The 25,058-nt window shown below is 44.7% G+C and overlaps 1 protein-coding gene across 1 annotated transcript in view; it reads right to left on the bottom strand.

The window, feature by feature from the left end:
- Window positions 1-25,058, bottom strand: part of LOC146789040 (collagen alpha-6(VI) chain-like) — a 748,331-nt gene that overhangs the window by 426,241 nt on the left and 297,032 nt on the right. Inside the window, exon 4 of the mRNA XM_085631021.1 lies at window positions 7,095-7,220. Coding sequence (XP_085487147.1) covers window positions 7,095-7,220 — 126 coding nt within the window. The remainder of the gene's footprint in view (window positions 1-7,094; window positions 7,221-25,058) is intronic.

The following is a 25,058-nucleotide window of genomic DNA, read 5'->3' as shown; positions in this document are numbered from 1 at the left end:
CCTTTACAACATCAAGAATTGACCATAACACGGTATTCAGACTTCATGATGATTGTACGAGGGATTCAAGAGTGCACTTCTTGATGCTAAATAGAAACTGGGTATCCATAAAGTCAAATACTTCCTCAAGGTATCCAACAAAGCACAAAATAAAAGTTCATGGAAAGGCTCACTTTTTCACTAAGGCTGCAAAGGCTTCCAAATTTTTCAGAAATTATGTTAGCAAAGGAAGAAAATCACTAAACACTCTGAAGTCAAATTAAGGGACTAGAGATGTAAGTTAAAAAAGAAAGTTGACTGGATGGGACTCCATACCATATGCTTGATCATATATATATTTTTTTCTTGTTGAACGGTGAGGACCTGGACATCGGAGTTGGTTCTATGCCTATAAGAGAGTCAACTGACAATCGGCAACTATTACCTGCATTCTACAGGTTCTGTTCACATTTAATACCATTGCAAGGGCTTTGATCAACTGAGATGTTTCCTATGGCAGCGAAGGGTGGGGATCCAACTTTCTATGTGTGTATCACTTTCTATGTGTTCTTAGTAGTGTTATGAATAAGGTTTTGGATAAAGGATCAATGTGGCAAGGTGGGTACAGAAGTTTACCCTGGTTTATTAGGTGGCAGCAGAGCAACACAAGTATGGTCCAAATGCCTACCTCCTTTCCTACTCGAGTTAAATAAATATGCTAACTACATGTTACATAATCACAACAACACAAGGCTCTACATACTATCCTGGAATTTAAGAGGTCTGAATAACCTATAGAATGCTTGACAGGCATTAGCCTGTATAGACAGAAATAGAGGGAAGATAGTTATGCTACAAGGGATACATTTTGACATGTGACATTAGGTATAAATTGTGGGCATGGGTAAACAACAGATTAGGCTATAGGGTTGAGAATATTGGTCTATAAAACTGGATTTTAAACCAGGAAATATATACTCGCTTAGAACGTAGGTATTTAATACTGAAAAGGACCCTACTAGATATGACTGCCACTCTTTAAAAACACATAGTGCTAACACGCTTACCTTTTTTCATCAAATAATTAAAGTTTGCAAAAAAATAAATGTGTGAAATATATTATGGGGAAGAACTAAACCTTGCCCTACAACCAAGACTAGCCAGATTCAACCCCTTGATTGGTCACATGCCTACCATGGTGAAAGCAACATTTCAGATTATGGAGATAATGGGGCTAGAGGATATTTTAATGCCGACACAGTAAAAATCTAACATTTCCATACTACTCTTCTCTCCAAGACTCGTAGTCACGAATAGACTACTTGCGTGATTGATCGCCAAATATTCCAGCTCACCAGCTATTAAACTGATATGTTTAGAAAGCCCTGACGAAGTTCCTGTGGCAGTGGGGAACAAAACGCGTTGGCTGTGTGCCGGTTTTTAAAAACAAGATAAAATAAAAAGAAGAACTTTTTGGATTATACAATTGTCGTCTGGTTGACTTTTATCAAGTGCACCTTCCTTTTTGTGTAGACTACTGGGTGATATGTCGAGATATTGTCCCATGGACATCACAGGTTACATACTTGTCCTGCACGTTGTGAGACCTCTCGTCAGTGGAGCTTGAGATAGCATTCCCTTATCAGGTTTGACAGACTGGTTGCTGGAGTGCTCCTGACTTGGCATTTCTACAATCACCCATTAAAGAAGCCTTTAATTTGGGCATGGAATATGTGTGTAAGCATGACACCTTGTGTAAAAAGCCCAAAGTATATATTAGAGGGGTGGCTATTTCCAAATAGGCAGGAGTCCTACAGGGCTGGAGTACACTGCTGCAAAAGCTAGGGAAAGATCTAGCGAGTCACAAAAGTAAATATACTGAAACAAAAGACTCCTTCTGGCAGTGATCAATTCTCTGCCACTTGGTTACCTGAAAATGGCAGGTGGGTAAACTGCTTACATGGCCAAATATATTCTGGCTTGCCAATATTGGGACGGTAGAGGCTGGGTAAATGTTGGTTATGATGGAAAGATAGAGGTGAAGGCGATCAATTATCTTATGGGAAAAGAAGCCATAGAAAACATTCTAGAAACCTTTGCAGCATATTGTGGACAATTACATACCATAAGATCACAATTGCCTACTGGACAAACAGGCCAAAGCCTTGACAATGTCACACGCTTTCATGGTTAGATGACTCACACAAAGTTTTTCTCTGAGCCTATATTGGCAGCTGAATTAAGGGAGCTATTGATAACTTGACAGCCGCCTGGATCAGACAGCTGCACTACAATTTTACAAAGCATATAACCTGGTATAGTTATGAATTTATGCCAGCCGTATAAACCTTTGCCTTTGCTCAGTGTGGGCAATAGACTCCTTACTAAGGTGATTTGTTAATGCCTGGCTCCATTGATGAATGGTCTGATGCTGCCTGGCTTGACTTGTTGCAGGTAGGGCCACATCGCGGAAGTTAAGCACACTATTTGAAGTAATGAACCTGCTGAAGTCCACCTTGAAATATTGTCAATGTTCCTTGATTGTGAAACAGATTTAGATTCACTGGAATGGCCATTGTTGTTCACTACATTACACAAGTTGAGAAAAGGAGCTCATATGCTATGTCTTATCAAGCTATTGTATGCACGTCCAGTGACTAATTTCGAACCAATGGGTTGGTGTCTGACTCATTTGATATTCAGAGGGGAACTCCTCAGCGGTGGTGCCTCACCATGTTGCTTTTTGTAATTGCTCTGGAGCCACTGAAGTGTTGGATACATGAGCACAATGCATAGAGAATTAACAGTCCCAAGATGGAAGCTGCTCATCTCTTTGTAGGCAGACAATATTCTTCTTTACATTGAAAGACCACCGGAGAACCTTTGTCCTATCATCCAGGAAATAATCAGGTTTCACAGCTCCTCCATAACCTGGGAGAAGTTTGAAATCTTTTTGCTAGCTCCAGTCACAATTCTAATTTAACTGGAGTACCCAGTATGGTAGTGCTCTAAGGGCGTTAAATATATAGGCATTAAAATCCATAGAATTTGTGAGGTGGTAATCCGAGATAACTATGGCCTAGTGGCAGAGAGTCTCTCAGGTTTGATAGATCAGTGAATTGGGCTACCATGATCCACAGCGGGAAGACTCACACTCATTAAAATGAGGATGGTTCAAAAATATCTGTATTCACTAATATTCCTACCTCACTGAATCAGTCCTTTGTCTCCACATTAGAATTGATGGCGACCCGCTTTGCTTCAGGAAGTGGGCAGCGATGGGTGCTGCAGAGATACTGTTGTGCCCATATTACAAAGGGGGTTTTTAAGTTCCTGACTTAGACACATACTTTAACACTGCCCAGGCAGGTGGTTTCAAAAACCTCCTTGATGGCCCCATCTGAATTTTAAGAATGAGCAGGCAATAGTTTGTACACTGAAGACAGGAGTAACTGCTAAATTACCCAGACATTGGGTATTGAAACAGTGGCTACCTCAAGTTTGCATCACGAGAGATGGCTAAGAAGGTGAGACTGTCCCAAACATATTAACCTGCTAATCCATTACAAAGTAATTCTCTTCTCCCTTGAAGCAGAGAAAAGTCCTATGACATCACGAGACAGAGTTGGATTGTCGCAAAAGGAACATCTTATTAAAAGCAGACGTTCATTGTCATTGAGCAGCACTGATTGACTGGGCCAGCCCAACAGCTGATATATTCACTTATTTAGACTTAGACATCTGATACAGTTGACGTTTCCTATGTACCCAGAAAACCTAGATGAATCTGACTCACATTATACAAATGTAGAATATTAGAAGAAGGTGTGCAAACTCCATCAGAAGGCAGTGAACTCAAGGGCTGGATGTAGACCTTTCTAGTCTTTTATCACAGAATCCTTTCTTGGGTTCTGTATTCGAATGCATTGCGAAGTGTCTACTCTGTATTCTAAGGAGCAGCCGTGGCCCACGTAGGTAAGAGCGGTGGGGCCGGGCTGGGGGAAATTTCGGCAGACGACAATGAGGGAAAATTAATTATTTATTTAATTTTCCCTTGTCTGTCGAATCCCTCCCCACCCAACCTAGCCCCACCGCCCCACTGCTCTTACCTGCACAGGCCGTGGCTGCTAAGAAGGTTTCATTTGAGCTATGTAGCCTACTGGATGAAGCTTCCCTTGTTCACCATAAACAGAAGTCCACCATGTACAATCTGTAGCTTCTTTATTTAGTTTTTTGTAAAGTGCAGATGGGTGTTAGAGAAAGATGTAGGGGTGAACTTGATAAGTGTTGGCAGTAGCAGTAGTTTCCATGAACTATAGACACAAACTACTCCATTTCAAATGTCTGCACTGCATTAACTATACATCTGTAACCTTGCACACAATAAACCTCTTGTTATCTCAGAGTGCAGAAAATGCCAGACTGCACATGCTAATTATTTCCACCCAGCCTAGTGTGACCATCAGAGGGGCAATATTGAAAACAGGTAGTGACTTGACTCTGCAAGATGGGCAACTACGTGGCAGAGCCTACATTGCTGAATATGACTTGTTACAACGTGAGTCATTATATTGCGTGCCATTACAAAGCGGTTGTTACAACGAACGCGTTGTTACCACGCAAAGCCATTACTACACAAGTCATTACATCGACTTGCAGTAGATGGCGCGCTGACATTAGAAATGTATAATTTACTATTCCAACTCCGGCCTATGTAACAGTAGGGAAGGTGTTGGAATAGTAAACTATACTATTGCTGATGTTAGCACGCCATCTACTGCAAGTCGATGTAATGACTTGCGTAGTAATGGCATTGCGTGAACTGCATTGTAATGGCATTGCGATGTGATGCCTGCGTTGTAAAGGTTGTTTCCCACATTGACAGCACTGCTGGGATTTGCCTGAATCTGCCAGAAGGGTGGCAGTGCTGGCTTTACCTCTGGCAAAACTCGGAGTCGCAAAGATGACCCTGAAGGGACCAGTGCAGTGCTTAATTTGCAAAATAATAAGTGCTAGGGCCCTCGTTAGCCGGCCACTGCAGGTTGCACGACCAACTGCCGTGCTGGCGCTGGCAATGAATATACCAACACAACAACTAACCATAACACTCTTACAAGTGTGACATTTCAGACTATTCCAGGCCCCCAAAACTATAAGAATGTCTTTGGGAGCAGCTCTTAGTCATTTCTAATGCACATTTAATTAATAAACAACTGTTGTTGTGCTAATCTCTAAATTAGACAAACAGCACCAGCATATGGCAGACTGTCATAAGTGCCAGTGTTGACAATCAAGTATTGGTGCCCAGCACCGGAAACCACTGGCTCAAATTAAGCATGGACCAGTGCATCAGATGAAAGACTGGCTCCATGCTACGAAAATGCTAAAACATAAGCTGTGCTCCAAATTCATCAGCGAGACCCAAAGACCTATGAGAACCCTTGAGAACTTACCTACAGGACTGATTCCATCTCTCAAATTTAAATGCTGGACATCTTGCAATCATAAGTTGCATTTCCGGGCTTGGACAGAGTGACAAGCCCTCGTTTTGCTCATGTCGAAAATCATAGTAGAAGACTTGGAGAACTGGGGCTATCCTTTTATTCTGGAGTATTACTGTTTATGAGATCTTTCCTATTTCCTCACTTACCTTTCTGAATATGAAAATTGTTAGCTGATACTTGAACCAACAAAAAACAGACACTAAATGCTTTTAGAAAGGGAACTGATACTGCTGATATCGAGAGAGAAAAACTCTTGCCACTGGCTAATGTTTTCTTGTTAATTGTTGTTTCTTCCTATTTCTTTTTGTCTTTCTTTTCTTATTTCTGTATTATGCATACGATCTTGGGAAAAAACAATCAAAACAGATCCAGTTAAAGAGCAAAAGGCACCTCTTCAAATCACTAGTCTGGATTAAAAGACACAAATGTCAAATGTTAAAAAAACCAAAGTAACAACACAGGAATACACAAGTTCACAACTGGTGTATACAATTAAGAGGAAGGCAATGTCACAATAAAATGGTGTAATGCTAAAACAGATACATTTCAAATCACAAATAAATTTAAAATGGCAGATTATCAGCAAATGACAAAACAATATGAGGCAGGGCTGTCCAGCGACTGCATTTACATAAGTAGGCACAGGCCTGCCCATGCTCTGTGTAGTGACCGGAGGCCGGGGCTCCAGGCCTCGGTCCAAGCGGGTTAAAGAACGAGACCTCACACACTTCTCTGATTGCTTGCGAGTGTAGCCATGAGCAGTCCACAGCCCGTTTATGTATCCCTGTCGGCCACGCCCAGCCTCTAGGGTGGGTGGATACATGTGTCCTCTGTAGAGACCGGGTGGCACTCTACACCAGGGGTCTCCAGCCTTTTTGCCAATAAGAGCTACTTATGTTCAATGGAAATCATCCTGAGGTACTAACCTTTAGTATAGTGAACACATCAAACCAGATTACATTAGCCACCCCACTATGTACGTTCATAAGCAGTAGACATGTCAATGCATCAGGCAGTGTTGCCAGCAGTAATATAAAAAATAATTTGCCCATTTGGGGTGCCTTGTCAGGGGTGATACATAACAGCCATAGCTGCAGGGCTCCTGGCACCAAGGTAATAATGTGAGTAATACGTGTCCCCAATGCCAAATTAAATTAACAATCAATAGCAGATTTATATTTATTTTGGAAATTCAACCATTTTTCACCTAACATTAGCTAATGAATTATACAAAATACACACATTTTCGCCTCAAATTTACTCTTTTCAATCTTGGTAGACATATAATAATTGATTCAAGCAAACGTTTCTGATTTACTAGGCTGGACTGCACACAGGAGAGTTATTTAACGGTAGTTGAAGAGCTACCAGTAGCTCATGAGCTACTCGTTGGACAAGCCTGCTCTACACTCTGTTGTTCAGTCAAAAAGCCTATACTGTGCCTACTCTATTGTGGTGAATTCGGAGGAAATAGTCCACAGGCACAAAATTTTTAAAGGGTTTACAATTGTTCATTCAATTGGTATATCTCGCAGATGAAGTTCATAGGTGGTTCAACCTCCCACGGTGGGCAGCACACACATAGCCACACAATTAATATATTAGACGTACCGTTCACATAGGAGGTATTTGTTGTGGGGTTTGGGGAAACAAAGGGGCCGGGGCCTGCAGTGGTAGTGGAGGGGCGGCCGGTGACTCTTGTGGAGGCAGTGGTGGAAGATGCAGTGGTCCTGGTTCCTGAAAATATAAATTAATTAACAACCATTACTTAAGTATAGTAACTAGACACCTTACATTCTTCTGAATTGCTTACTCTACATTATGTAAAGGAACAATATATTAATTGTATCGTGGGGAGCTCTATTCCTCTGCGAGGTGCAATTCAGGTTGCATTTTTGTGCAATATGAGATCCCTCACAAAGGCTCAATCATTCACTCACCTGCTGACTCACTCATATGCTGCCCCACTCACTCATATAAGTGTTTTCTCTTACACTTTCATTTATACACTTACATACATTTATTTACTCACTTCTGTATTGATTGGCTCACTCACTAGATCGCTCACAGTGTAGCTTATTCTCTCACACAATCACTAGTTCACTAGTTCTCTTACCCGCCTAGTGAATCTGGATCACTCACTCACTATCTTCCTCAAGCAGTTGTGTATTCACTCACAGTAATCAGCTAGCTTACTGAATCACTTACACACTCACTCACTTTAACTAACACTACTCAGTCACTCACTGATACTTTCACAAACCCTGCTCACTCACTCACACACTCACTCACTTTAACAAATACTACTTGCTCACTTACTCACTCACTCACTTAGTTACATACTCGCTTTCACGATCACTTCTCTCTCATTCTGATAAAGATTTTGATTTTTATACATTCAGGGTGCCACAAAGTGATTGAGCAGCAGGGGCGTAGTCTGTTGAAGAAGAAACTAATTAGGATTTTAGCTTTGATGACCTCTGAGGTCCTCTTCCATTTAAAAACTGGAATGCGAATCAGCAGAAAGCCTAGAACCTAATGTATGGCTACGGGCATGTGAATACCCACGCCTCCTCCATTTGCTGCAACGTTGCAATATGCTTCAAAGGCAATAGGTGTGGTGATGCGTAGATCATCCTGAGGGTTAGTCATTAGCATCATTTTAGCAGACTCACAGAAGCAGCGCAAAACCTCAAGATAAAAGGAGCAAGGTAGTTTCAAGAGATAGAAAAGCTGCTCCTGGGAGAATGGGAAAGAGGGCAATGGAGAGGGATCGCCACGAGGCTTTGAAAAAGTAAGTCCAACCACTGAATTTGAAATAAAATACTGCAGCAAATTGTATCTGCTATTATAAACATTTATTAGTAATGTGCACAAGTTTACGTTCAAAATAATTCATGCTAAAATGAAAATCACTTTTAGTAGGTAATCATACTTAATTATTATATGCCTGCACGTAAAAAAACGTGCTGAATTAAGTTAGCCTAACTGTCAATGCCATGTTAACTGGAAAATAATGTATTAACACTGAAACATCTGTTTTTCACATTGAATAGTTTGTGCAAAATGTTTTTCTTCTCTTTACTGCAGATGTTGCGGATTTAGAAGCCTACTGTTAGCCAGGGAATAGACCCTCGTTTTGTATTAAACAACTGATAATGAGGTTCTTACCGGGAGGAGAAAAAATGACAGGAAGGCTGATATATGGGAAGAAGTTTTGGATCACAAGAAAATAAGTTTGTGACATTTCAAGGATTAATATCTGAAAGCCTATTCTGCTTTGGTGAGAACATGGGGATTAAACTTCTTTCCAGGAGAAACTGGTATTCTATTGGTGGATGAAGAAGATGAAAGAAAATAATGTTGCAACAATTTGTGTGTTTATATCAGTGCTTGTTCCTAGAGTAGGCGCATATTCCTTCCCCGACTCTCTGACCGGAGACTCATCTCTTGAGTTTCTGATATCTTTTTTATGTGAGACTGCTTTTTGGGATCATTCCTTGGATTGTCTGCTTTTATTTTTGAGCTGAGAATACTTTACAGCTTATAATGCAAAGGCTATATGCTTGCGTACTGATTCTGTCACCAATAACCTTTATGGGTTTCTGACTCACATTATTCCTCTCATTATTCCAGTTTTTTTAGAATAGGGAGTTTCCTTAATGGAACACACTTGTTGTATTATTACTATTTTGACTGTGACCTTGACAAACATTTAGGGGTCTATTAGCATGGCGATTGGAAAATCACTCCGACCGCCATGGTAGCGGGAAAACACCACGAGCCAGGACCGCGGGAAAACCACTGGTCCAATTATTATGCTCCGCAGTGGAAATACGACCACGACCTTCGGATAGCGGCGGTTAACATTGTGGCGGGCGGTGCTGCCAGCAGCACCGCCGCGATGTCCAAACAAGCATGTCCTGCATGTCCCTGCACTGTGTTGCAGGCACTGCACAGTGCCTGCCACCTGGTACAGGGACATGAAGGGGGTACCATGAGTATCCCCCCCCGTGCACCCACACACCTCTCCAACACATTGGGGGTCCGCAATGGAGCCCCGGAGACATTCTCTGCATGCCTTTCCATGGCGGTTCCACCGCTCCGGAAAGCTGGCTACCACCTGCATCATAATCGTGCCGGCGGTGCTTGGCTCTGATCCGCCACAATTGTAGGGGTCCAGCTCCGCACGCCAGGCAAGCGGGCGGACTGCAACCGGCGGAAAAGTGGCGGGTGGAAAATCACACCGCTACAGTCACGACCACAATGCTAATCGGACCGGCGGTGTTCAGGGCTTCGATGCCGGGTGGATGTCCGCTGCCGGTCCGGCGATTGCTACCCGCCCAGCGGAGGATATCCGCCCTCCATCATAATGGACCCCTAAGTTCTACGTTTTAATCAAATATCATTTGATGGATTATATTAACTTTTAATGCTGAAATCTAAAGATTCATGCCTAATGAATAAAGAGATGAAAACTTTAAATATTTTGAAAATAAAACCCTTCAACTCACACTGACTCTTTTTTTTGACCCAACTTAAATCTTTAATGATGTATTATTTATAGATGATTGCTCCTCATTTCTCTTTGTCGACCATCAAAGATCCATACAACCAGTGGGGGAGGAGGGGGGGGTTAATCGATTATAACCCCCGAAGATTCAGAAATAGAAAACCATCATCAATCATCTCAAATATGTAGAGGGTAAAGATTCCATCGTTTTGCGAGACTATATGGCGAGCTCATAAACTAATGATCAAAAACACTAATTTGAACAATATCCAATAGCATTATTACTTCACAGCAGGACATCTGTTCATGTGTAATTTACTAACCTGTGTGATGGACAGAAACTATGCATGAACAGCACAGTCACTCGAGGAATAATGTCCCTCTGAAAGATCATTGCTCTTTTCAGTTTGGTTGATAAGGGCCACCCATACATCTGCTCCAGATTTGGAGGCAACACATTTGAATGATACTTGAAGATTGCACGCATGTCAGGATTGGTGGGTGGTGGTTGCAGTTGAACCACCCTTTAAAGAGGCCAACTGTATGGCCCACTTAAGTCCAATAAAGCCTCAATACCTATTGACTATCAAATGACTATTAGGTTCAGAAAGAAACTTAAGACTTGGCTCTTTCCCTTATAACTAATTCCACCCCTTATGGCCTCTTCCTCAGCGATTAGCAAACACAATCTATGGCTGTTATACCGCCATGATATCCCCATGGGGATGAGTGTATGCACTTAATAAATACCATTAAATAAATACCTGGGATATTTCATTTCTCTTATGCATTTGTATTAACTTGGTAAATCATTGACATAGTTTGCTACTACTCCATCTTCCTTGCTCTCCATCACCCTGACTAACTCTGAATAACACAAAATGTTCTACAATTGTTATAAGTCAAAAAAAGAATCCTTTGATTGGCAACAAAGCTGTGTTAAAAGTTGTACACTTGTTGAATTTCTGCATTCAACTGTTTGAAGATGAAAAGAGGACGTTGCTCAGTTAAAATGTGCATGACCACAATTACTGGTTTGGTGTGAGAGCCTCATGAGGGTCATGGAGTATGATCATGGAAGATTTGTGTTTATCCCTTGAGTCCGGAGCTGAATAAACCTTTATCGGTTTATGGAAATGATCAGTTTTCTGGACGAGATTCAAGAGATTTGAAGAGTTCCCCAGATCAAGCCACTTAAACATTTTGTTACATGCATTGTTCACACTTCTCAACAATTCACATTCACAGAAACACCTGTTTGTGTGCCCAGAGGACTGTGTGCATCTGCCTAAAAAGACATGCCAAGCGGGTGATCTCCATTTGTAACACGCCCACTCTGAAGGTGTTCATTTCCCATGCATTACCCTGCATGTGCCACTTAGTTTTCCTCTGTTGACTTCTCACTGCTTAAGTTGTGAAAACAGTCCCACCGATGTGTAACAATTGCCCCCGAATCAAGTGCTGATATCACTGCCAAAGATCTTAATATGCCACCATGACAGATATCACTGTGTGAAACAGAACATCCTCTTCCTGTTCACGGCAGGAGGGGGTGAGGTTTATCCATGAACCCACTGCTGAAGCTCTACATCTTCAGACTCAGATTAATGCTAGGAAGAGATGTTTCATTAAGTGGCGTCCAGTAATGGCTACACCCATATTCCTTCTCAGAGTGTACTGATTTGCATGACCCGGTGGTACCACCAACGCATTGCCACCACCTCTATGAGGGCTCTACACAGCCTGAAAATGCATTAGTGGCCACATAATTAAAAAATATAAAATATCTTATCCCTATCACAAGATCCCTGGTGTTACAATTTCAGAATGCAACGCCCATTATATTTTTTATCTTACTATCCATTGTTTTATTTTTGGAAATATCAAATGGTGCAGGTAGGTCTGTGAAAAATGGCAGTAGAAGCCAGTCATCTTCTAGCATGGCTGGCCATTCACCCAAGTTCCACTGGTGATGGATTAAAGAAACTAAACCTCCTTGTTTTTTTTTTACTACACCCTGGAACAACCCTTTGATCAGGCATCTGATGAATTGATGAGGGTTCAAACATTAAAACATGGTGGCCGCTCTCTAGGAGAAAATGGAACCAGACTAGTATGGAATGAGTTGAACCCTAGCGTGAGAGCGAGAGAGAGAGACAGAGAGAGGGAGAGGGACACTCTACCTTCTTAGGAAACTCCAAAAACCTACTTTGCTCAGACTGCTTTTTAGCTGAGGACCTGCTATGAAGAGGGCAGCATCTGAACATTATAGTGGCTCCTGCCTGGCACCCGGGTCAACTCTATCTACACCTGCTGAATGCAAAGCAGCACTTTACAAATATCTGAAATGAATAAATAAAGACATCTGCAATATTCGAATTTTGCATAATTCTAATGTGGATTACAGACAGTTATTGATATTGGTAGAGTTTTGCATAAAGGTACTTAATGTCAAAGTGTAGAAAACAGGTGGCAATAAAAACATACAAACAAAAGTCAATTAAACCAAATATCAGTACATTTTAATGTGGAAGATGTCGAGAATCAGTGTCTGATGACAGTAAGTTAGTGGGAGATGATACCAAGGTGTCAATTGTCCACATAAAGTTTAGAAGTCAGAGGACACATACAAAAGGTAGTGCATCGTGATCAGGCGGAAAGAGGGTGTAGGGAACAGCACAGACCTCATGCACATATGTAAAAAGAGGCAATTAAGGCGCGCTTGAGAAAAGTATCCAAATATATTTTCCAAATCCAGTGAAAAACTGCTTCCTAGTCAGAAGGAAAATATGCTTATCTATAGCTGTATTTTACCCGCTGTATGACAAAAAGCAATTAGGAATCAAGTTTACAAAACTTGCGCCAACTATCTCAAAAATACCAGAATAAAAAAAGCCTTTTTGTATGATTTTCTTTCATCCCTAGCTAGTACCAAGAGTACTGCCCTACTTTGCACACTGTGGTCCTGGGGGATGCTTTTGCACTGCTGATGATAACCTTTGTAGCCCTCCCAGAAACATTTAGAGCTTTCCCAAGCTACATTTTCGTAATATTTGACACCGCTTAACTTATCGGAAGGCAATGGATTTACTGGAAAGGCTAGTCGACTAATTTAATTTCTCAAATTGTAAATTAATCATTCATAGAAACTTGTATTAGTTCTGGCATCAAGTCTCTCTTTAGAGGCCAAAATAGAAACTCCAAAACGCGTTGCCAAGAACAGCAGCGATGTGTGCTCCTTTTGCAAAAAACATAAAATTAAAATAAAACTCTACTCTAGGTCAAAAGACCCTCAAAGGAGTTAGCGATTACTTTTTTTCACAGGTATGTCAATAAAAGCAACTCTGTCCTATGTTTTTCCTGGAACAGTTTTAATGAACTATTGAGCCACTTTTATATTATGCAATTTAACAATAAAACCAAGATCAAAACGGAATGTATATGATTTTTATCACATGTGCTTGATTATTAGTCTCCCGCAAATTCGCTCAAAGATAATGTCATAACAAGTGTTATTATAAAATCCCAAATTGTTTTAATCGATAATCTTGTCACCCATACCATAGTCTCTGATATGACATTTGTGGCAGCGGCGCTGAGTAAATCCAATTTCTAAGTGCTTAATTTGTGTGACTGGTTGCCAGTGCTGGTCCCTTTTGATGGCCTGGACTTATTTTTCATCATCAGATTTTGACCAAGAGAGAGTAAGGCATGAAAAAGAAGTTGGAAGTGAAAAATAGTAAAACAATGGCAGAGGGAGCAGGGAGGCATGAAATGAATTGGCTTGAATTACATAAAAAGACAGGAAGTGTAGGGCTGTGGAAGAAAAAGGCAGCCTTGTATTCTGCACCAGCGGCAGACTTGTTAGAATAAAATTTAAGTCCCTTCTATCTATTCACTTATTTATTTTACAAATTAAGCACTGCAACTTTAAATAGAAAGACTAATGCATGCAGCCCTAGTTTACAGGGCCTGCTTCCCAAACATACACAGAAGAATGTGACTCCACACGTAAATGCCAGGACCTGTTACAAAGATTTATGGAGTATATTTTTCCAGACAGAGACTTGACTTGCGCCTGTCGACTGCCAAGTGTGTAGATCTTGCCTCACTGGTGATACCAAGAGGCTAAGAAGTAGATGTTCTCTAGACGGTGCCTGGTCAGTGGAATGCCAACTCCCTGCTATGGTCGTCCAGGGTGATGGATATTGACCATGGCACAGACTTCTTGCCAGAAGCCCCTTTGTCACTGCCTTTGACTTCAGTTGCATCTCTATTTCACTAGCTGGGAAGACCTTCAGTTGGTAGTCTCCACAGAGCTGAGAAGAAGCCTAAATCCAGAGGGGAAATCTCTGTCTCTGTGCTCTTCTTGGATGAAGAAGAGCTGTACTGCCTGGAGTATCCCCGGCCCTTGACGATCAGCCGGAGCCAAAGCTGACTGAGACAGACCTTCATGGAGGACAACATTAATGAGCAAGATTCGTGAGGACTTGCAGCCTACCCAACAGAAGCATCACTGCAACATCTGCATCATGAAGAGCATTAATAATGTCCTGGTGACGTGAAAAACTGTGCTGGTTGTTGACCAACGTCACTTTCTCCTCGAATAACTGCCCTCTAGTCCATCAGTAGTTAGCACCTGAGCTTGGGACTCAGTGCTAGGGAGAAACATGGCCTGCATAAGATCACTTACGCCCAACTGTAAGTTTGCGGCCACCTGTATTACACTCCCTGCACATGGGGTATCCTTTTGAGATCCTCCTTCCTCTTGCGTTGTGTTCTGGAGGCTGAGTCTGGTTTCCTTGAACTCAGAAACATTAAAGACATCATTAAATGACTTATGATTCTTAATATGTTGTGGTTGCTCCATAACACTCAACTAGGGTGTCCTGTTGTCCCATTTGAGTAGCAACCAGTCCAGTGGCTGATAACAGACCAATGGGACCACGGGCTCCGACCCACTGATCCACCTTCCTTTGAGAAATGGTTCCAGATGAGATACATTATTAACATCCATTAAATGAATTGACATTGGTTTATCTGTTAGAGAACTTAATTGCTAAAAGACTAAATTGTTTGGAAACTTTGTACTGTGTAATATTGTTTCAAAACCTGGCACTAGTGGATAAACATCCCAGTAGTACAATAACACTGAACATTTCATATCTGCCCCAGCAGATAAGGGCCTTCAGATTTCTTCTGAGTATTAGTATAACTACTCTTTATTTTTTATATCTAAATAAAGTCCTATCCATTTGTATGTATTTGCCTTCACTGGATGTTGATTTTTTTGTGTGTGTAATTGCTGCGTAATTTCCTTTTGCCCCATCACCTCTTGAAGCAAGCCTTGACTGCTGTTAGACCTGGCATCCTTGGCATGGTTTTCCCTGACTTTTGGCTGCTACCTCCTGTGTTTTTGAGGCTGTGCTGGATTTTGTTTTTGCTGGCTTAGATGCTTTAGGCACTTTGCCACTGCTGATCAGTGTCAGTCAATCAATCAATCAATCAATCAATCAATCAATCAATCAATCAATCAATCAATCAATCAATCAGAACATTTGTAAAGTGCACTACTCACCGTGAGGGTCTTAAGGCGCTGGGGGGGGGGGGGGGGCGGGGTGCTACTACTGCTCGAATAGCCACTCCTGAGCAGCCTCCTGGAGGTTATTAGGTCCTGAGTCTGCCGTAGGGGGATGGGGAGCGTGTTCCAGGTCTTGGCGGCGAGGTGGGAGAATGATCTGCCGCTGGTGGTCGCTCTTCGCATGCGGGGGACGGTGGCTAGGGCGAGGTCGGCGGAGCAGAGCTTGCGGTTTGGGGTGTAGAAGGTGAATCGTCAGTTGAGGTATGCTGGTCCGGTTTTGTGGAGTGCCTTGTGTGCGTGGGTGAGGAGTTTAAAGGTGATCCTCTTGTTGATGGCAAGCCACTGCTGGTCTCTCAGGTGGGGTGTGATGTCGCTGTGGCGAGGGATGTCGAGGATCAGGCGTGCAGAGGCGTTCTGTATGAGTTGTAGTCATTTCAGGAGTTTGGCCGAGGCTCCTGTGTAGAGGGCATTTCCGTAGTCCAGCCTGCTGCTGACGAGGGCCTGGGTGACTGTTCTTCTTGTTTCGGTGGGGATCCATCTGTAGATCTTGCGGAGCATGCGGAGGGTGTTGAAGCAGGAGGACGAGACGGCGTTGACTTGCTTGGCCATGGAGAGTGTTGAGTCAAAGATAAACCCTAGGTTGCGTGTGTGGTCGGTAGGTGTTGGTGCTGCTCCCAGTGCGGTTGTCCATCAGAAGTCGTCCCAGGCTGAGGGGGTGGAGCCGAGGATGAGGACCTCCGTCTGGTCCGGGTTCAGCTTCAGATGTCTGTTCTTCATCCACTCGGCGACGGCTTTCATTCCTTCGTGGAGGTTGGTTTTGGCGGTGAGGGAGAGGATCAGCTGGGTGTCGTCGGCGTAAGAGTTGTTGTGCATTCGGGCGACGTGGGCGAGCGGTGCCATGTAGATGTTGAACAATGTAGGGCTGAGGGATGATCCTTGGGGTACGCCGCAGATGATCTCAGAGGCTTCAGAACGGAAAAGGGGGAGGCGGACGCTCTGGGTTCTGCTGGTGGGGAAGGAGGTGGTCCACTCCAGAGCCTTGTCTCGGATCCCTGCGTTTTAAATGCATGTGCGTAGGGTGCGGTGGCAGACAGTGTCGAAGGCGGCTGATAGGTCCAGGAGGATGAGGGCTGCGGTTTCACCGTTGTCCAGCAGGACCCCGATGTCATCGGTGGCGGCGATGAGGGCAGTTTCAATACTGTGGTTGCTGCGGAACCCGGACTGGGACAGATCCAGGATGTTGTTCTCCTCGAGGAGCAGGTCAGCTGTCTGTTGAGTGTCTTGTCGATGACCTTTGCCGGGAACGGGAGCAGGGAGATGGGCTGGAAGTTCTTGAGGTCCCTCGGATCCGCCTTGGGTTTCTTGAGGAAGGCGTTGATCTCGGCGTGCTTCCAGCTCTCCGGGAAGCTCGCGGTCTCGAAGGAGAAGTTGAAGGCCTTGCGGAGGTGGGGTGCGATGGTGGCGCTAGCTTTGTTGAACATGTGGTGTGGGCATGGGTCTGTCGTCGTCGTTTATGTTGGTCCAAGTGAGCAGGGGATCGATGTGGGTGGTGGCCTTGGGGTCTGTGGTGTTGGTGGCTGTTGGGATGGTCAGGTTGTTGAAGCTGTTGTGGATGTCTGCGATCTTGCGATGGAAGAAGATGGCAAGGGAGTCGCACAGGTCTTGTGATGGTGGGATGTCGTTGGTGTTGGAGCTGGGGTTGGAGAGTTCCTTCATGATGTTAAAGAGCTCTTTGCTGTTGTGCGTGTTGTTGTCGAGGTGGTCCTTGAAGGAGGCCCTTTTGGCGGATCTGTTGAGGTGATGGTGTCTGCGGATGGCGTTCTTGTGGGCTGCGTAGCTGTCCGGTGTCTGTTCGCGGTGCCATTTCTTCTCTAGTTTTCTGCAGGTTTGCTTTGGGGCCTGGAGATCCGCAGTGAGCTAGCTGGCTTTCTTGTTAGTGCGTCTGTTGGAGGGTTTCTTGATCGGGTGAGAGTGTTGGCGCAGTCATCGATCCAATGCCTGAGGTTGCGGGCGGCGGTGTTGGGGTTGACGGGTGGGCTTCGGGCGAGGGTGGTGTTTAGCTGGTCTTCGGTGATTTTGCTCCAGCTGCGGCGGGGTATCGGTTGGGTGCGGTGGTGCCTGGTGAGTTTCTGGAAGGTGAAGTGGACGCAGTGATGGTCGGTCCAGTGGAGTTCGGTGGTGTGGCTGAAGGTGACATGGGAGCTTGCAGAGAAGATGGGGTCAAGCGTGTGGCCGGCGGAGTGGGTGGGCGTTGTGACGAGCTGTCTGAGTCCGAGGTTGGCGAGGTTGTCAATCAGGCTGGTGGAGTTGGTGTCGTTTTTGTTCTCGAGGTGGAAGTTCAGGTCTCCGAGGAGGATGTAGTCTGTGGGGGCAACAGAGTGCCTGCTGACGAAGTCGGCAATGGAGTCGCTGAACTGAGGCCAGGGTCCGGGGGAGTCTGTATACAAGAGTTCCTCTGAGGGTTGTGTTGGGATCAGTGTGGATCTGGAAGTGCAGGTGTTCGGCGGTGCTGAGGGTGTCGTCGGTGCTGGTCGAGACCCTGAGGGTTTTCTTGTGGATGATGGCGATTCCACCTTCTACTCCATTGGTGCGGTCCATGTGGGTGATCTTGTAGTCGTCCGGGATGGCTATGGTGATGTCGGGTGCCGAGGAGGCGTTCATCCAGGTCTCTGTCAGAAAGGCCACGTCCGGGGAGGATGTGTCGAGCAGGTCCTAGAGTTCGACAGCGTGTTTGCGTGCAGAGCGAGTGTTCAGTAGTATGCATCTGAGGTGGTTGCATCCTGTCACGGTGAGCGGTTTGGCGGCTCAGAGGATGGTGACGCTGCAGCTCTGGCAGGAGAAGGGTCCTTTGGTGTGCTTCGGGGTGGCTAGGAAGCAGGTGTGCGGTCGACCGGTGTTGAGTGCGTGGAGGGTGCTGGCGGCGTAGTGGTGGCAGTCGGTGTGGCTTTCGCGGGGACCAGGGGGTCTGGCGCTGGGCATGGTCCAGGCGCGGAGGGGCGCAGACGGGCTTGCCCTAGGCGCACCTTTGGCGCGCCTTCGGCACGGCTGCCATAAGAAGGGGAGGTGGGAGGGAGGAGCAGCTGGGAGGTGGGAGCGGGATAAATGGGCAAGCAGATTGGTATATCGATTTACCAGTAGGTCCCTAGTAATGTGCACTGAGTGTACCAGGGCTGGTAAATCAAATTCTACTGGCGGACCTGCATCATTGATTGTGCCACCCACATAAGTAGCCCTAAAAAGATGTCTCAGGCCTGCCACAGTGGTTCCTGTGCACAGTTTGTTAACTGCCATGCCGACGTGGCAAGCACAACCACTTACCAGGCCCTACCCTTCCCTTTTCTTACACATAGGACACCCCTATGGTAGGCCCAAGGTACCCCCCTGGGCAGAGTGCAGTGTATGTGAAAGGTAGGACACATACTGGTGTGTGTAACATGTCCTGATAGTGAAATACTGCCAATTTCGTTTTTCACTATTGAAAGGCTATCTTGCCCCATAGGACAGAATGGGGAATATTTTGTAATATTTTAGAAGCATATCTTCTCATAGGGATAAGATAGCAAAATGGAGTTTGGTATCCATGAATTCAGGATTTAATAACACATCTTTTAGTAAAGATGTTTTTTAAATTGTGTGTTTGAAAATAGCACTTTTAGAAAGTGGCTATTTTCTTGTTCAACCTTCCTGTGTGCCGCTGCCTGTTTGTGGTTTGACTGTCTGGTTTCAGTGTGACAGAGACGGAGGATGTGCATTCCCTGTAGACAGCCTCTGGGGGGCTTTGGTGTGCCTGGCCCTTCTTGGATGACTCAGCCCTGAGCTGAATAGACCCTGGCTGCATATAGAGTGGTGGGAGGAGATTTACCTTGCACCTGAATGGAGCCTGTCTCCCTTGAACAATCCTGTGTGTGCTGTGTCCCCTGCTTGAGGAAAATCTCCAAGTGCTTGCAAAGAACTTGCCTCCTGTTTTGAAGTCTCAGGGACAAAATGACTTCACCCCCCAGCTCCCCGGAACTTGCTTGCTGGGAGTTCTGACCTGCCAAGAGGTGCCTGTAACTGTGTTGGGCCTCTGAAGGCTGTTCCTGCTGTTGGGAGCTTGAAGAAACCTAAGAGAAGTAAGAAAACCTGTTTCCAATGCTGTCAGCGATGCCGCTGTGACGCCGCGACCCGCACTGGGGCACAGCTCGTGAAGTGAGCAACGCATCACCCGGCCTGCTCCGCAGCTCCTGTAGTGAGAGTGATGGATTCATTACGGACATTGCTAAGTTAGCACACGCTTAGTTGCCATGTTGCGGCTTTTGCACACGTTCCTACAAGACATTGTTTTTCACTAAACTCTGCTTGTGCCTGTTCACATGAGAACCGTCTGCTATTCGCGTTCCTTGCAGTTCTCTGTTGTTTTCGTCTGCACATGATATACAAGGTTGAAAAATAATGTCCCTTGTTATTCTGCTCTGGTCAGTCCCCCACACTTAGACATAACACGAAACGCAGCTGCACTGCTGAAAATCAAGTGCTTTTAATATTACATGCATGTATGTTAGACACACTTGGAGAAAACCTTTCCAGAGAGAAGAGCTGTGCTTGTCCAGAGATATAAACCTTTGCATCTAAACTTGGAGGTATGGGGTCCCCCTGACAAAGCCCAGAGGTCTTCTTTTTTATAATAAACTAGTTCCTAGCACGGGGAGGGTGGCAAGGCACAGTAGCCCGTTTTCCACCAGCTTTAGAGAATGATATCCCCGTTCGTATTCTATGGATTTGTAACAATGCTGACTATATTGTATTTATGCATTATGCTGATAGTACTGGCATGTGTACTGCATTTTAGAGCACGTTAGTTAAAATACATTTTTTAAACTATACCGTGTCTCTGATTACTGATGTTGTGGACAAGTATGACTGAGTGAGCGAAAGAGTGTTCTTGCTCCCGCGATTCCTGGGAGAGCATGCTTATTCGGCGGCCTGTGCTATTGTGGCAGGTACCATGGTGAACGGTGAGTTCAGGTCCAGTGTTGTGCATACGCAAGCACTAGGTGACTGTACTGTCCAATTGGCAGAGCTGCGCGCGTTGGTGCTTGCTCTCGAGTTTGCTGATCCTAATGTGACTACTCTCATTGTGAGTGATTCTTATTACTGTGTGCAGTCTTTCAATGACAACTTATTCTTTTGGTCTCAGAATGACTATCGTGATTCCAAGGGCAGTGCATGTTATACATACTCTTGGCCACCAGCATGTGGGAGTGCACGCTGTTGGTAACAGTTTGGCTGATGACGCAGCCAAATCAGTTGCAGCCACATGTTTAGTTGCAGCCGTTACAAGATCCATGACTAAGATGGATAATGACATTTTGGCAGCTATTGCTGCTACTGAGAAGGGTGGAAATTACCCACAAGTGTTCCCTTCAAAGTACTCTTATCATTTAAGTCCCGACAAGGTTCTGTATGTAAGAATTAATGACGTTGGAGATCGTCTGATCCCCAACGTGGACCGCGGGCTTTCTTTGATAACAGCCACACACCCCATGCTGGCGTGTCTGCAACATTTTCTATCTTGCAGCAACGTTACTGGTGGCGTGGGCTATATAAACAGACACGTAATTATGTGCTGTCTTTCTGACATTTGTCAGCAGATAAAACCTTCTACAGTTACACGTCCACAACAAACACAGCTATGCATTTCTAATAAGCCTTTTGGCTGTGTATATCTTGATCACTGCGGTCCATTTTCTTCAGATACTGCTTATAAATACATTTTAGTTGCAGTTGAATCGTGCACACGTTTCAATTGGGTTTGGCCACAAAGCAGTGCTGACGCTCCAAATGTCATCTGGGATTTGCGTGTCTTTGTGGGAAGTTTTGCCTGTGGTACCTTCCATTCTGACCAAGGTCCGGCGTTCGCCTCTAAGGCGTACAAGGATGCGATGAAGTCTTTAGGGGTGCTGGTGCAATTTTCGGCTACCTACAGGCCTGGGGCCAACTCAATTGTGGAGCGAATGAACCGTGACTTAAAGCAATCCTTGACAGCTAGAGTCTTAGGTACTGGGAGGGACTGGCTAGCCCACTTGTATAGCGTGCAACATGCACTTAATAATCTCCCTAGACGATCTCTGGGTGGGCGGATCCAATACGAAGTGCTCTAAGGCATAAACAAATTTGTGCCAGACCTTGGTGGTCTAGACATGCGGTGTTTGCAGCAACCTTTGACGTAGATAATCATTCTACTATGTTGCAAGACTTACGAGAGGCCCATGACAGTCTTGCTACTGAACATTTACCCTCTGCCACTGATACAGCACTGCTGATTCCAGTAGCTGGCTGGTTACCCAAAGTTGGAGATCTGGTCCGAGAGAAGGTGGAGAACAAAAAAGGAGTTTGGCCCCTCTTATCGTGCACCGGTTCCAGTGCTTGGCGTGAAGGGTACTCGTACAGCCATTTTGCAGATACATCTCAGTGGACAATGTCAAATTACAACATCTGGCCGATTCTGAATAGTATAACACCTGCTTTATCATGTCCAGCAATTTCAAGGAATCCAGTGATTGGCGCATCTGACACCGCGCAAAATGACACTGCCATCGAGATGCACTGTGTTGCTGATCACTTGCTAGTCCAACCAGCTTTCCCCTTGTTACATTCTATGTTTATACATTGTAATTTAGTATGTCAATACATATGCTGTGTTTTATTAAGTTCACACTGTATGTTATATTAGCATGCGCTCTGTATTCTTTTGTCTGGGATTAAATATTCCATATGGATTGTTGTTATCTGCATTCCACCTGGTTGGCTACAGTCATCTTTGAGGATCAACCTGAGCAGATGTTAAGCCGTGCTGCCAATAAATCTGCTTTTCTACTATTTGGAGTTTCATCATTTTAACACCCCTGTAACGAGAAAAATGAATATGCTTATCCCACAAGCGAGTCGTTGCCTGGTTTGCAACCAACTACTCTCAACCAGTCACGTTTTTCTTTTGACTCGACCATCTCCTCGTCATTTGGCCCTACAAAGTTCTGTATTTGTGTCTCCTGGTTTGAACAGACTTATTTGGTCCCTCCTTGGACATAGATCTGGTTGGTGCTGATCATGATTTTTCTGTTCATGTCCATTGGGTTTGTGACCGTCTGCTATTCGCGTTCCTTGCAGTTCTCTGTGGTTTTCGTCTGCACATGAAATACAAGGTTGAAAAACAATGTCCCTTGTTATTCTGCTCTGGTCAGTCCCCCGCACTTAGACATAACAGGAAACGCAGCTGCACTGCTGAAAATCGAGTGCTTCTAATGTTGCATGTATGCATGTTAGGCACACTTGGAGAAAACCTTTCCAGAGAGAGGAGCTGTGCTTGTCCGGATATGTAAAACTTTGCATCTCGAGTAGGAGGTATGGGGTCCCCCTGGCAAAGCCCAGAGGTCTTCTTTTTTATAATAAACTAGTTCCCAGCACGGGGAGGGTGGCGAGGCACAGTAGGTCCTTTTCCACCAGCTTTAGAGAATGATATCCCCTTTCATATTCTATGGAATTGTAACAATGCTGACTATATTGTGTTTATGCATTATCCTGATAGTAATGGCACGTGTTCTGCATTCTAGAGCACGTTAGCTAAAATAAACATTTTAAACTATACCGTGTCTCTGATTACTCATGTTGTGGACAAATATGAGTGAGTGAGTGAGTGAAAGAGTGTTCTTGCTCCCGCGCTTCCTGGGAGAGTCGGAGTTACATGTTCTGGGTTGTCTAATCATTGGTAGCTTTGCTGTAGTACGGAGAACAAATGAAACACTATAGCTAGTCAGATTGGAATTTTAAGGTGGGTAGTTGGTACACCACTATACACCGAGGTCATTGTTTTCTGCGCGTAGTTCTGTATATGTGCAGAATCCCTGCAACACTCCGACGCCCTTCAACGCCCACCGACGCAGGCAGTTTTCGGCCGTGCCCTTTGCCAGTGCTCGCACCGACTCCGTCATTGCCAGTGACTGCATCCACTTATCGCGGCGCCGGTAACCGCCGAGGGTGACTCCAGGGAGCCGGCCTCGACATTGACACCGAAGCCTCACTTCTTTAATGCCGAGCATCGTCACAAACTTTGTTTCCAGCGTACTGTTTTTTTGGGGGTCTGTGTGACTCGATGCCTGACGCCGCGATCCTCGCGGTCTTGGCCATACTTTTGACTTATTGCTATCACGACGTCGCAATAGCCCCAGTTGTGGCTATTTGGTTTCTACAAGCTTATTTTTGCAATATCCTTTTGAAAGTCATTTTTCTGAATATCTGTATGTTGGATTTTTTCGTTTTGGTCTTGTTAAGTTTAGATAAAGATACCTTATTTTTCTAAACTGTTGTGGTGTTCATTTGTGGTGTTATCACTGTGTTACTGTAAGTGTTGGTACAAATACTTTACACATTGCCTTTGGGATAAGCCTGTCTGCTCGTGCCAAGCTACCAAGGGGGTGAGCAGGGGTTATCTAGAGTGTGTATCCCCTTTACCATGACTAGAAGCAAGGGTCCCTATTTGGACAAAGGTACCTACCTCTGCAAACTAGAGACCCCCATTTCTAACAACTGCTTACCTTAGTTGCTACTGAGGAGTCATGAGAGGGAAGAGGGTACTTGGTTATTAAATTTAAGGCAACGTCATTGGTAAATGACCACGGACACTACCTAGTAATCACTGACTGCCCCAGACCCTGGAGAAAGAGCCTGACATTGTCCTCTTCAGCTTCCTAAAGTAGACAGTATTCCCCAATTTTATGCATCAGAACATAGACCTATTAGGTTTTGGCAGCATTCAAAGCCTTTTCATCTCACAGAAAAGTTCTGTTTATTGGTGCCCATGATGTCAATGATATAGCTTTTCCCTACAACCAACGGCCGGCAGCGAGATCAGCCTATGGAAGATAGTACAAAGCTAAATGCCTACAACCCGGATGCCGGCAGCGATGAACAGGCCATTTTAAGCATTAGAGAAGGGAAGAGAAGGGACAAAGAAAAGAAAGAGTAATCAATACAACATTGACCCCCCTCTGCCCCCTCTCCTCCGCACCAGATTCCCCCAACTGTACCACGTATGTCTGGGGTGTTTTCTACTAGGCAAATGCATGTAGACAGTACCAAGAGGAGGGCCTAGGTAGCTTCTGTATCTTCCCGGGGGAGCAGGCGTAATATCTGAAGATATTTTGGGGTGGTCACTTCCGTGAATTCTGCTGAAAGGATTGGGATAAAGGCGGGCCCGCAGGTCTGGATAGGTGGCTGCTCTGTCCTCTACAGTGAATGAGATATGCTCCATCGCCAGGGTGAACCATAATTTGTGCAACCATGATACATGCTCCAGGATTTTCTCAGTACCCCAATGGGAGAGGATTGCTTGGCGAGCTGCGCTTAGTGCTGGAGCAATTTCCCTGCACCGTTTTGATCGTAATAGAAAGGTCAGGGGGTTAGATAGTCCTAGGATAATATAGGCAGGGAATCGGGTATATCAGTA

Source organism: Triturus cristatus, chromosome 10 (genome assembly GCF_964204655.1).
Source record: "Triturus cristatus chromosome 10, aTriCri1.1, whole genome shotgun sequence".
Taxonomy (NCBI): domain Eukaryota; kingdom Metazoa; phylum Chordata; class Amphibia; order Caudata; family Salamandridae; genus Triturus; species Triturus cristatus.
This window is presented reverse-complemented; position numbering and strand designations above follow the sequence as displayed.